Source organism: Scophthalmus maximus, chromosome 5 (assembly GCF_022379125.1).
Source record: "Scophthalmus maximus strain ysfricsl-2021 chromosome 5, ASM2237912v1, whole genome shotgun sequence".
NCBI lineage: Eukaryota > Metazoa > Chordata > Actinopteri > Pleuronectiformes > Scophthalmidae > Scophthalmus > Scophthalmus maximus.
The window spans coordinates 11,444,462-11,459,256 of NC_061519.1; the positions used below are offsets into that span (position 1 = coordinate 11,444,462).

At 43.6% G+C, this 14,795-nt stretch overlaps 1 protein-coding gene across 1 annotated transcript in view; it reads left to right on the forward strand.

Annotated features, from left to right (window-relative positions):
* Positions 1 to 14,795, forward strand: part of LOC118311518 (probable G-protein coupled receptor 158) — a 52,965-nt gene that overhangs the window by 32,651 nt on the left and 5,519 nt on the right. The window contains exons 6-11 of the mRNA XM_035635461.2: positions 1,375 to 1,484; positions 2,718 to 2,956; positions 7,088 to 7,226; positions 12,155 to 12,260; positions 13,693 to 13,839; positions 14,427 to 14,670. Of these exons, the coding sequence (XP_035491354.1) occupies positions 1,375 to 1,484; positions 2,718 to 2,956; positions 7,088 to 7,226; positions 12,155 to 12,260; positions 13,693 to 13,839; positions 14,427 to 14,670 (985 nt within the window). The remainder of the gene's footprint in view (positions 1 to 1,374; positions 1,485 to 2,717; positions 2,957 to 7,087; positions 7,227 to 12,154; positions 12,261 to 13,692; positions 13,840 to 14,426; positions 14,671 to 14,795) is intronic.

Below are 14,795 nucleotides of genomic sequence, written 5' to 3' on the forward strand. Positions count from 1 at the left end.
GTGCTCCTCGGGGAGGCACTTATTCTACATCTGTAACTAACTCGCACACAACCTCCCAATGCCGGGCACGATTTAGTGTCACATACAGTATATTATGGATTAGAATAGAGATGTCACTTCAAAAAATGTAATAATTAACCCTTTATGAACAGGCTATGGAGAGTCTTGATCCTATCCCACCACACATTGAATGAGAAGTGAGGGTTCACCCTACGGAGCACAGGGGGTGGTGACTGACACATCTATGTGCACCCTATCTACTCATTTATGGACATATTCTACTGTATCTATGACTTATACTTCACAAATAACGCTTTTGGTGTTTGCTAGCACCATTCACTGCACCGTGCTCCCATAAAGGTTCCCATGTTTATAATCTTATTGTACAATTTACAGAACCAAGACGTGCATTAAAAGAGTTAATGTTCCTCCCTTCCACACTTGCTGCAAAGAGGTTGACATTTCAAAGCAGTTTCAGTGAACATGATGGGGGGGGGGGAGACCAAAGTCATCACTCTGTGTGAAAATTAATTCAGTTCAGCCGGAGTTAATATGCAATGTCAGCAGTCTGAGTTTGTTCAAATCAAACTTTCCAAAATTTTCATCACCGGGGCTCGGCAAAGGAATTTCACGCTTAAAAAAAACCTGTAACTTTAGAATGTGACTGGTCTAACTCGGGCTGCTGGGGCCTGGGACTCACTTCACATTCATCTCTCACATCGCATGAAGAAGAGGTTCCTCTTTCCTTCAAAAAATACTAGTTTTAACTCAAACCACTAGACTAACAAATCGTATTGTTGTTAACTTGATGACGAAGGACCAGTATGCCCGCAGCTGATATGCTCCTCTGGTTTGTAAGTTTCTATAGATGATTTGCTCATAACAGTATTATGAGCAAATCAACCTCGCACCAAGCAGAAAATGAAAGGCTGACAGCGACTGGCAAATTCTCTGTTCCTCCGCAAAAAAACAAAAACACGACAGATGGCCAGAAATAAATACATCAGCACATGTGCAGGGAAACGCATGTTCACGTCCAACCATGCACGGACAAACACATATCAACATGCAGATGGAGCAAGTCACACGTACGCACACGAGGAACCAATATCACCACTGAGATGTGGAAAGAATGAACCCTTCAAACTCTCATATCTAAAGTGCGCTGCCAGCTGACATATGAACAACATATCCAGCTCAGATGTCAGCGGGGGGATGAGGAGGGCGGGGAGATATCTGGGGGGCAAAACCCCCAGCACATCCCGGGAGAGGATGTGTGTGATCCACAACTTGGAAATACAAGTATAATATAATGAACGTGTCCCAGTGTGTGTGTGTGTGCGATAACACTAACACTGCTGTGCCACGCTGCAGGTGATGATCCTGTACTTCCATCCCAGTGTGTTTCGATGTGTCCTCCTGCGGTGGGTTCGCCTGCTGGGTTTCGCCGTCATGTACGGCACCATCATCCTCAAACTGTACAGGTAAGTGAATTGGAAAAACTGGGATCAAAAGCGTGGTTGTCATCCTGAAAAGAGATTGGTGGTTTTTTTTCAGTTTGATTGTCCCCTTTCCCCCTCCGAATGTTTCCTCTCTGTCTAATACAGAAAACTACTAACTTGATGATGGAATTCAAATTTGACACGTCCTCTCCTCCATCTCTCCTCAACTTCTCATTTTGTTTCCTCCTATTTCTTCCTATCTCCTTTCCTCCCCTCTCTATGTCTTCTTAAATAATTTCCATGTTTCCTCTCCCTGTCATTCCTCATCTCCTATCCTCCCCTTTTCTCCTTTTCCCTCCTCTCCTCAACTCTCCTCTCCTCTCAATAATTCAACTATCTCTCAGACTGCACACTCGTGTGCACACACTCATGCATGCATGCCGTGTGGCAAATAAGCACATTTGAATTTCACATCAGGTCCAGTCTATCTGCGTCTGCCAGCTGAAGTGTCTATTCAGACACGCACACGCACACTCACTTCCTGCTCTTCAGCTCCGAGCAGGTGTTGCCGAGATTGGAGAAGGGGGTCAGAGGCCCACCAAATTGCTCCCAGGGCAAAATTACGAATTTGTTTTTTTCCTTCTTTTTCCCAGCTCGCCGGGCGTGAAGTGTGCCCCCCCGGGGGCAGAGCTCCCACAACCAAGTCCGACTGAATATATCAGAGATAAGATAGATTTGTTACAGTCTGGTCGAGAGAAGGCAGATGAGCCGAGCAAACAAAGAAGTGACCATACTTGTCTGGAGGACATGGTCTCTTTCTTTCCATGCAGCTCTACTTCCCGAGAATCCCATCACCGAGTGCTGCTACAACTATCCTGGCTGATGTGCTACATTATTCATTCCCTGTATGGAGGCACTGTTGTCGCGTGTGCATCCAGTGAAGGCTGCGACTTATAAATACCCACCCACCAAAAAAAAGTCTATATTCCTGTTTCCCCCCTCAGGTTTGCTCCTGCCCTCTGTTGATGTGCCGTCTCTCATTTCAGCCGGCAGCACGAGAGACATGACATCATGAATTGACCTGAACGTACTTGACCAAAACACGAATGAGCTGAAATAACATTGTCTTTTTCTTCCCTGCTCCTTTTAATTCAAGTGGGCATGTTAATGAGGTGTCGGTGGCAGGGAGAGAAAGGACCTCTTATTGACCTGTGCTGCACGTCGTCTTCCATTCAGCCTGCTGCTGTTGTTGTTGTCCTCCTTCTCCTCTTCCAGGGTGTTAAAGGTGTTCCTGTCACGCACGGCCCAGCGGACGCCCTACATGACCAGCTGGCGCGTCGTGCGGCTGCTGGCAGTAATTCTCCTGGTGGTGCTGTGGTTCCTGGTGGCCTGGACATCCGCGGTGTGCCAGAACCCCGAGCTGAGCCGGGCCCTGATCGCCGCAGGCCTCACCCCAGAGGGGCTGCAGTTCAGCATGTGTCTGCTGGACCGATGGGACTACATGATGGCTGTCGGTGAGCTGTGTGCTGTGTTTGCATGTGGCCACTGTTTAGTGATTTGTCCACGGGACAAGAAATCGTCCAGAAGAACAACATTTGGGTGCCACTCCACTTTAAGAAGCTGTTGGGCTTATAGCTTTTGGGCTCAGATATTTGGGTGAGGCTTAACATTAAATTTAGCTTTGAAACTTTTGGAGAAAGTTGTGGTCCCAGTGAAACATTAAAACATAGTGGTTGTAAATCTCCGACAAGATATTGACGGTTTGTTTTCGGAAAACAAAATGCTCTGAACTGAACTTGAGGTTAAATTGATGCAGTTATGACTTTTGATGGATTTAAACGTTTCATTGTTTGATTGAACTGTGCCCATGCGGACGGTTAAAGGAATGGTACTGCCTGTCAGATCCACAATGGGAGGCTCTAATGAACAAGATGCCCCTCCCTTATTGGACCCTGGGCTGCCACCGGCATGAAAGCATAATTTAATGATGGAATGTAAAATGGTGCATCATAGAACATAATGGGGGACAAACAATCAATGTGTATTGGCAGGCTTTTCACCACATGTATGATTTGTGTTCTAAAATGAAGTGAAATTAACTGATTTTATTTTTAAATTTCTTCTGTGATTATTGTTGAATTACCACTTTGAATTTTCATAGCTTTTTAAACCAAGACACGCGTAAAATGTAAGTGAACGAGACTCTGTTATCCATAACACGGCCCAACTTTGACCTGCATTAGCAGCCTCTTAATTACTATGCTGGCGAGTGGGGCGGTGAACCTTATATTTTGATTTGACACTGGGAGTTATTAATATTTGCTTTGGGCCCTTCACTCGACCTTGCTGCGTCAGGTTCCCCCCTAATGGGGAACCTGACGCAGCAAATTTCAAATGTGGGCGATAAATCCAGTTCCTACTAACCATAAAGATCAACTCTACATGTACCTGTCAGTTGTTTGGGGAAAAGACATGAGAGACATGAGCAGCGAGTCCCTGGTTTGACTCTCAGCCGGCTGGAACATATGCTCCTTCCCCTCCTCTCTTTCCCCTCATTTACCGTCCATCTCAATTGTCTCATAAAGGCATTAGGCATTTATTGTCAGATATAGGCATAAAGATACCAAAGGAACCATTTTTAAAATCCTCACCGTTATGTTTCACGGTGTTCACAAAAGTAATTATTGGGCATTTTTAGTTAAACTCTGCCAAAATAACCAACCCTTTAAAAAGATTGATACATAACCCTTCCCCTTCATTGACTCCCTCTGCTTGATCAATAATTTCCACACTCCCTAGAATTTATAAGACTGACCATCTAACAAGTATGAGGAGTGAGTGGATTGTTGAGAAGTTGCAGGTACTGTCCTCTGAGCATCTCTCAAGACCCAGATGGCCTGTGTGTGTGTGTGTGTGTGTCACTTCCTAACGACAGATTCTTGAAGCAGGAGGCAGTGACGGGCACTTCTCTGAATCCAGTCTGACAGCAAGGGACGCTAATCCAGTCTGAAAAGAGAGGAGAGGATGGATCCCTGAGAAACGCTTGGTCTGTTTCTGAAAACTGACAGACAGACGGAGACAGGGAGAGAGAGAGAGAGAAGAGTGGTGGTGGTGGTGGGGGTGTGTGAAGTATAAAGCTTGCAGGGATGTGGGCAGTAATGCAGGGAGAGTTTTCCAACCAGCGTGAGGGGAGCGGTAACTTTAGAAGGAGAGAGCCGGTGAAGGGAGGACAACTAAGGACGCTCTGGAGACAGGACAGACTGACAGAGAGATCTTCAGAGACGCGGCACTTAAAATGGGATGAAAGACGTGGCGCACGAAAAAGCCCTCAGTCTGTTTTCCGCATCTGTGTGTTTGTGTGTGTGTGTGTGTGTGTGTGTCTGCGCGACGCTAGACAAGCTAGACAATGAGGGAGCCCCCACTGTTGGCTCAGACAGCCACTGAGAGCACCCCGGTGCGCGGTGGTGGCTACAGTGAAGGACGGCAAACACTCTTCGCGAGATTTCAACGCACAAGTCACGATGCATGTCACAGCCGTTGAAAATTAATCTAATTGCTTTTCTGTGTTTCTTTCTTGTCATAATGCCATCAAGGGACCGCGCCTGCGTGACGATGAACAAATCCCCCCTATTTCAACGCTGAAATTCAAAGCTGATGCAAAACAGCATTGATAACGTCTGCAATAAACCATTAATCTGATTTACAATTGTTATCCTTTCCCTCTTGCAGGCCACTCTCCACGCATCCAATTCAAAAGCAAAGTACCATGTAATTAGCGATGATTTATAGACAAGGGCTGTTCATAAATATTAATGGTCTCTAATCACTGGAAAGACTTTGTGGACTCACCAACACAGTCCTCGCTCATGTTCTTGGTGGTATTCGCAGTCTGAAAGTAAAGCAAGCTTGTGTAGATCGAACCGGAGGAACATCCCCTGCTGACTTTGTGATGCCAATTTTCAAATACAGTACAATTTATCTACAAATATAATCTATCTGCAAACATATATTTTTGTTCTGCTAGCAGCAAAAGAAAAATCATCTTTTTGCTGTACACCAAAGAGAAGCAAGTATTTATCAGACTGCTCCAAGAACTCGTTTCATACCTCCAAAGTGCAGCCTCCCAGACGGAATCCTCTGCATCGCAGCCAAATTACTATTGATTTTTGCAAACAATGTTCTTTAAAATGTCATTACACTGACAATTTAGGCGATGATGAGCTGTCCGTGCACAGTGAATATTCTGGAAAATCTCAATGGGGAGATGTTAGAGATAGTCTTCGTTTCAAATGCATTGCAATGTAAATTGCAGTCAGGCCTGTGTGACTGTGGTGAAGATGTGAAGATTGCAGGGATGCATCAAACCTACTGTCTATGAAGCAGCTGCCTTGACTGGAGGAAGCACATCAGATGCGGGGAAATCTCGCTGAAATTAGGACCTGCTACACTTGCAAATTCATTACTGCACTCAACAAAGCAGGGTTAATGCATTCATGTGGAGTGAATAACAGTTTAGTGCAGTTAAACAGACCGTAAATCAGTCCGGATTGATTCCACTGTCCTGTCTGTCCGTTAAGGAAGTGATTTACTTAGCATAAAGACTGGGAACATGAGAGAAAAAGTTTGTCTGACTGACTTGCAGACATGCACTGATGTCCGCTGTACGTGAGAACGAAAATGTCCGGACTCAATTTTCCCAGACATTTTAATGACTGAAAACATCTCATGTAACATGCTGAGTTTAATCTGTTTAATCAATACACAGGTACATAAGTTATGTCTCTTTGTTAAAATCTGGTTGCTAGGTCGATATTGTTGTCCCCAGAGAGCTACAGAAACATAAAACAAGTGCTTATTGAATGTTTTGGCCTGGTAGGTGGATAGATTAACCCCCCTCTACCAATAAAGCCACAACTTGGCATTTTGTATTTGTTTTTCTATGGATTTAACAAAACATATGCAGCTTTTCAATGAGGAAGACAATGTTTGTTTTGTGCCCAAAATGTTAAACTCATAACTTAAATATAAGTGTGACATTCTTCAGTCAAAACCCAGAGGCTAGCTACGGAGGGGGCATTTTATGCTAATCACAATCAATGAATGGGAAATATTTACATACTTTAAAGGTGACATGCAAAAATCACATATTCAGTGTTTGTGCACATACGTATATTTTTGTGAGTTGGCTGAACCCTAGAGCCTGGCTCTGAACGACTGGTTTAGATTTATCTCTTCTTGTGATGTCTCAGTTCGACTCTTTTGGGGTAATCCTGCCTGCAATCTGAGAATCTCCACTTCTCTGGTGAAGGCGCGTGACATTTCCTACACATTGGGAAATCGGTTGACTGATCAAAACAGACTGGGCCAGCTGGCCAATCAGAGCAGAGTGGGGTTTATCGGGAGGCGGGGCTAATAGAAATCCAGGTGTTTTAGACAGAGAGCTGCAGGAATGGGCAGTAAGAGAACACTGATGCCTTTTTTCTGAACATTGTATGCATGTAAACCTTTTCAAGTGGTCACCCAAATTAAAAGTATGAACTTGAATATGAGCATAATGTCACCTTCAAGACAAATGAAGTGATCATGAAAAGTGAGTTAGAGTGAAAAACAACCTTGAATCAATGTGTGTTTCGTTTGTTGCCCAGCGGAGTTCCTGTTCCTGCTGTGGGGTGTGTACCTCTGCTTCGCTGTCCGCACTGTGCCCTCAGCCTTCCACGAGCCGCGTTACATGGCTGTGGCCATCTACAATGAGCTGCTCATATCGGCCATCTTCCACATCATCAGGTGAGTCGTGAAGACGCAGTGGAATCAGGCATGGGTGGGCATGAACGGTGCGCGAGGGAACGCAATTGGCGGTCAGAGTGAGTGGCTCCATGTTGTCTTCTTACATGCTCACAAAGAGAGAGAGGGGAAAGGAGAAGGTCTAGAGAGGGGAGCAAATGAAAAGAAGCATAAATCAGAGCAATGACTGTATTACTGTATCCCACTTTGACTTGATGAATAGCTATGTGACAGTTGTGTAAGTGGCACAGAAAATGGCAGGGGGCTTCGATGACTTTGCCCCTTCGCGCAGTTACAAGCTGCTGATCATAATCATATTTGCTTGTTAGCGAGGGCATTACAAGTGTTGATCATGTCAGATGAAAGACAGAGAATTCATTCGCCCGCTTCTTCAGGGAAATGAACAGTGTCAGCAGAGTTCAGGGCGCGACAAGTTGAAAGGAGGTGAATACAAAATGTCTTCCCAGAGACACAGCGTAGATCTACTGAGCAAGAGCCCGAAATAAACTCTCCGTGCAGTGTAATCATCTGTCTGTCTGTCGGCCATAGCAGTGGAAAGCAACTGCTCTAGTTACTGTATTGAATTCAATAAGGTAACTTTTCGAGTATTATAAATCATTCTTTTAATCTAGTATGTGTCATTTATCAGCTTGAAAAAATACTTTGAAGTTTGAGCCACAATAAAGCCAGGGGAACCTTAATTTAGTTATTTACCGAATTCCATATCATACTACTGTTCCAGTGTCTAGTTAAGAGCCCTAAGTTAAACACAGCCTTGTAGCACTGTTCTCTGCTCCACAATTTTTGCTATTCTCAGAAAAAAGTATGAGGGCCAGGCATGAAATGAGAAGAGGAAGATTTATTTTCCCTTCTTTTGCATTTCGAGAATAAAGTGAAAATGTGGAGAAAAAATTGGAGTCAAACCAAATCACAGGAACCTTACTCTTCTCATTTTTCATTCTCATGCCTGGCCCTAATATTCTTAAATCTCACTATTGTCATCTGACTGGTTTTCAGCCACAGCAGGCGGCTGTTTCAGGATATTCCCACGCAGCGGCTAGCTGAATATATTAGTGCATTTAGCCAGTACAGTTAAGAGCCAAATAATAAAGAGAGAGAATATTGGACGTCATCATGTGCCCATGAAGACAACTCTAATGGAATGCTAATGTGTCTTCTGCATGTGCAAATAGACAACTGTCAGCAATGTGTTAGGCTTTGACTACATGTGCCAATTTTTTTGCAAAGCACATCTGAGGCTGGTTTGAAAAATGAACTTTTTGTATTTCTTTGATTTTCATGAAAATCAAAGAAAATCAGTGAGAGAGACAATTTGTTTGGACTGCATAAAACATGCTTTTAAGCATGCAAGGATTGTTATGCCCCACCGACAATTGATATTGTAAATGATTGAATGATCCTTTGGAACAGTGAAATCAGATTTGACTTGGTCAATTGTGACTAACTTATAACTGTGCCTTCTTTGTGTGCCTCTTTACAGCTTAACATGATATTTCAATCATCTCTTTTAATCCTTCTGTGTTTGATTTATAGGTTTTGAATATCTGAATTGAGAAGTTTAAAGAAAATGTGCTACAGTGTTAGTAATAGCTTTTACAGGACTCCTTGACCACAGAATGCTTTATCAGTCGTATTACGGTGGGAACAAATGGTCATGTGATGTCAGAGCGCCGGAGCAGGAGCCTTGGGCAAATAAAATTCCATTTGTCACACTTCCTCGGATAAAACTGTTCCTGATTGAATATTCTATCATTTAGGAATCAACATATTGTGCTCAGTGGGACAGAAAAGACCTGACTTTTATTCTTTTGAGAAACTGAAAAGTCCAGTTGGTACACCTTTGTCAGTGCCATGAAACAGTCATAAATCAAGCTGTTCTCGCTCGCTGGGGAATAAAACATTAGAGTGTTGTGTTGTTGTTTCTCTTTTGGTGAGCTGACAGAGTCAGACTGCTGCTGCAGGCCAGAGATAAGGCTGGACTTGTGCGGGATGTGATGTGTTTGTGTGGTAGGGGTAGGGATGATGAAAACACACACACAGCCAAACACACACTCACACACACTCACCTTTACATTTGGGTATCTAATATGAATTATGAATGTGCTTATTGGGAGTGAAGGACCAACAGCCTCTGCGTCACCTTGGTGCAATCTTTGATGAATGAAGGGAAACAACTCGCACTATCTAGGTCTCAGTCTCTCTCACACACACACACACACACACACACACACACACACACACACACACACACACACACACACACACACACACACACACACACACACACACACACACACACACACACACACACACACACACACACACACACACACACACACACACACACACACACACACACACACACACACATCTTGGTCCTGACACAGAGAGATATTACATTGCTTGCATTGATTTATCTTCCATAGTGTCTGGCTTTAATTGACTGCGGAAAATTGGTGCCACAATACAATTATTTGTTCAAGCCAATTTAGGTCATTGAGTACTGTATTTTTTCACATGCTCCAGCAATAGTTGAAGCATTAAACAGCTCTGCTACTCCGGAATAAAGTATCAACTATGCTTTAAAACAGCGACAATAGAGGAAAGATGGCATGAACATGTTTAAAGGAAGTTAAATCATTGGTGTGAGCTTTGACACAGATTCTGCCCCCGTCAGAGTGGAGGCAGTGGTGACAGAAATAGGACGCGATTCTTTTGTTTGAAATTGACTTATTGTTTTGCTGATGGGGAAAGAAAACCATAATCCATCCTCTTCTGTAAAACCTTTAAAAAATAACTTCCAAACGATGACACTAATTTAATTTGTCCTGTGACAGAGAATCTCAACATACCAAAACTATTGGTATGACTATGCAGTAAAATCTATTTTAAAGTCTTTAGGATGGGCATACAGTTAAGGGCAGCAAGGATTTACAAACTCCTATCAGTCATCATCATCATAAAGTCTGCATCTGGGTATAGGAATCGTCTGTGATGCCCTTTGACGATCAATCAAGTCTAATTATATTAGGTTACTCTATCCTTATCTTACTCTGTACTTACTGTCTAGGTAGCAGTCCATACACCTGCATGCCTTACAAAGTCTAATGGGCTGACAATTTTTATCCTCAGAGACTGGAAGTCCCTGGCTAAACCTGTTGAGATGTCAGGGTTGAAGTAGAGCAGCATGAAAAATCTCAGCAAACGGGATGCATTAGATCTGCTGCCAACCCAGACACAGGAACCCATTATAGGATCATTTAAATGGTGAAACCAATGGTGAAAAAAAACAGCCTCTGCTGAACATAAAGCTGAAAAAATTTAGGGTTCTATTTTAATGATCTACGGGCACGGTCTAAAGCACATGGCTTCAAGGTTTTATGGCAGAAAAAGGCAGCTGAAACATTCTTATTCAAAAGGGGTTGTAGCGTACTTAGTTGTTTTAATTAATCATGGGTGTGTTTGGTGCACAACATGCAAAAAACGAGTAACATCCCCATTCCCATTAAAAGCGTGCACTTGCACTTGCACTTGCACCTTGGTTGATCACCGTCATGAGGGCAGTTTTCCCTTGATGCTCTTTGGAGGAAAAGGATCTGCTCATGCTGCCCATAGGCTCAGGAGGAAGGGCGATAACGCTGGCAGCACAACTGCAGAGATCGTCTGCAGTGCCATCGCCAGCTGCAGGAGGTCAAACCCCTCAAAGCAAACCATCAGCTTCATCGGAGCCTGGAGTAAAGCCAAGGGCAACACCTTAGGCAACACCGAGGCTTCCCATCACCGCACAGGACTGGCAGCTGACGGTGGACTTGGGAAGGCTACTCAAGTTGCCGTCAGCATGTCACCTAGCTTTCCCTCAGACGTGACATCATTCTGGTATCAGAGGAAATGAAGAGCACCGTCATGCTGGAGCTGACTCTGCCAAGGGGGAGCATAAAATTGAGAAACACGCGGGCCTAGTCAGTTACTGTCACAGACAAGGCTGGAGGGCAATGTGCTTACCTGTGGAGGAAGGGTGCAGAGGCTTAGCGGGACAGTCCGTCTGTTTGGTTTTACACTGCACTCTGCATCACAGGCGAGAGGAGGAGGAGAAAACAAGGGCCACCTACAAACTATAACAACATGGTCGGTGCTGAGGAAGTCTGTGGGTGCCTCTGGATCGAGACTGGAGGGTGGAGGAGTGGAGATAGGGCCAGAGCTTTTATCAACCTCAGCTGGGTCGTGTACCTGACTGTGTCACATGTTATATCAACGAGATAGAGACTGTAAAGAATGATATTTAAAGACAGACATAAGAGTCCACAACCGGGCTAGCAACTCTCTGAGGCCGTTGTTTAGGCACTGTGGTGTTTTTGCTTGTCAACATGTTCACCAAGTGGTTACCCTCCACAATGTCACCCATTGTTTTGACAACTGCCCTTTCAAAAGCCTCGAGTTTACCATTTGGGTAGACATATCCATATTTGTCTTTGGACCTGAATAAGAGCTCGTCCACTGCACATCCACCTACACCTGTGACCTGCACCCATTGGATTGCAATAGCTGTCAATCACACGGCATCTATGCCACAATGCATACCATGCTTTACCATCCATTTTACTCTGAATGGGACCATAATCTCCTCAGGAATATGTTTACTGACGTTATAAATCAAGTGAGAAGTAGAATCATCTTCTCATAGACCTCTATAGAAATCTACAGAAACCTCTGCTGGTCATTCAAGAGAGTACAGGTTTTAGGCACTTGCCCATTGGCTTCACCTCCGGTGACTCCATCCATTTTCATATTCACTCTATGGTGTTCACAGTGATATTGCTGACATGCTAAGCGGGTTTGCCCTGTTCAACATTTCAGTTTGTGTTTTTGTGCTGGTTAATGAACAGAATCCCTTGTTGATGTCCCTCCTGCAGGTTCTCTCTGGTGCCAGGACTTCACCCTGACTGGATGCTCATGTTGTTCTTTGCTCACACTCACCTGACTGTGACTGTGACTCTGGGCCTGCTGCTTGTTCCAAAGGTAACACTTTGAACCCAGAGCCCACGAACCATGTTGGTGACTACTTGGTTACAACAGAAGCTAATTCCAGGGCTTTACCACCAAACTCCATGCTCAAAACATCCATTAATCCATGGCCTCAAATTCTTTAAGATTGTATTCTAATCTATAGAAAAGCTACTTACAGAGAACGTGTAGCAAAGATGTGGTCAATGTAGAAGTTCTACTTTTCTCTCTTCTAATAGCATTTATTTGAATCTTTATTGTAATGGAAGTTCTATTCAGCACAGAGTGATTTCCATTATGGCTTCTACGGTGCTGAGCCTTGCATACACAACAGTTCATTAATCATCGCGACTTCATTTGATATTAGCAATGTGGAACACACACAAAGACCTACAGCCACATTTGCTACCATTACCTTAAGCTCATTCAAACTGTGCTAGTGGTTATTTTAATTTAGCTGAGCACTCCCGCGGGTGTCTTTATGTGCGGTCTCTAAGTCTGATGGAAAACATTGAATCCTCCTGCTGTGCGAAAAAATCCAATACACCATCCGCGGTGTCGGTTCTTTCCTTGTTTCTTAATTAGGCACCTCAGAAGTGCAAGTCAGTTGAGTGCACTGGGATAATTAAGTATAATAGGCAAATGCAAAACTCACACAGCGTCTGTTCCCGAGTCTGAGCTAAATATTCAGTCTCTCCGTGGTCCTTCATTTGTTATTCAAACAAAGCAAAAATAATTTGGCCATGGATATCAAGTCAGAATTAAACTGGTCTGTAAGGATCATTCCTTCCTTCTCAGTTTATTGTGTTATTGTAATAATGTAACCCAGTCTCACCTTTTGTTTCTGTACAAAGGAATCCAAGTGAGGAGGAGATTAGTGCCTGCAAACACAGGCATAAATTTGAATTTGTTAAACAGTCTGTGTTGTTGCATGAAATACAATGATAAAAAAGAATCTTGAAAAACAAACTTTGAAACGAAGAAGAATAACATGTGCAGTACTTCTATCCATTTTAGTTTTCTTTATCAGACGTGGTTTTCCTCAGAGTAGTGCTGTACATTCACCTGTGGTCAGTTGCAAAAGGCTTGTTGACAGAGATCCACCTAAAAAAAGACAAAACATTACCTGAGTTAAAAATCGAATTAGTTGTAATTATTGAATGCAACAATGAATAATAGATTATTAAATAGATCATATAAATATATCATGTGCATTTTAATGTTCTGCAGTTACGTTCTTTTGGCATTTGTTTATGCTTAACATGAAATCAGTAAATATTGTGGTGGAGGAAAATACTGTTCACCTGCAGCCCACCTTAAACGGACCCTTTTAGCTGACATTCATTCCGTCAATTCGATAAATCTAATCCAAGACGTCCTATTTTTTTCCAGCCTCCCTGTAGAGTCAGTGATGTCAATCTCTAACCTCGCTCTCCATCTGTCTCAGTTCCTGTCCAAGGGGACTCAGGCCAGGGATGATATCGCCACAGAGGCGTACGAGGAGGAGTTGGACATGGGAAGATCGGGCTCTTACCTCAACAACAGCATCACCTCGGCCTGGAGCGAGCACAGCTTGGACCCTGAGGATATACGGGTGAGGAAGCTTTTAGAAGATATCACGTCTGGTTCAATCCAAATGTGGATGGTTTACTCCTGCTCTTTGCTGCTGTGTGTATAAAAGGCAGTGTCACGGACAGACCCTTGTAGACCTTCAACGGTTGACAGGGATCCATTTTGAATGGCAGAATAGAATTATATTTCATGAGAATGTGATACAGTTGGTGCAGTGGTTAGCACGAGAAGGTTGTGAATGGTTGTTTGTCTGAGTATGTCCGCCTTGTGATACACTGGCAAACGCTCCTCCACCTCTCACCCAATGTCGGCCGGGACTGGCTCCAGCACTCTGAGACCCTGAGTGGTATAGATAATGGATGAATGGAGAATATGATACAAAGCCACAAAATGTTTCATCCAGTGTTATTACATGATCCGTTACATGATTTTGACGTTGTTCGAAATTGATCAAGCTACCAGTTACTATGACAAAATACATTTTGAGTCACCATAGAAACATCACATGTGAGTTATTAATGCCCAAAAGTTAACAATCAAAATATGAATCACAGTAGCAACGTAATTGTTCTGAAGCCTCTCAGCAATATTTGTCCTTCCTTTCTTCAGGATGAGTTGAAGAAGCTTTACGCCCAGCTGGAAGTCTACAAACGCAAGAAGATGCTTGCGAATAATCCTCACCTCCAGAAGAAGCGCAGCTCCAAGAAAGGCCTGGGCCGCTCCCTGATGAAGCGCATAACCGAGATCCCCGAGACCATGCACATGCACCGACAGTGTAGTCGCGAGGACGGCAGCGAGCACGGCAGCAACCGCAGCACCTTGAGGAGGAATCCGTGTGAGCCAGGTCATCACGGTAAATCTCTGCGTCCACCTGTTTAAATCCAGACAGGGCGATGGAAGCAGCATGGAAATGCCTTTTGAGATTAAATAGATGACTGACTGTATTTAAAAAAAAAAAAATATATATATATATATATA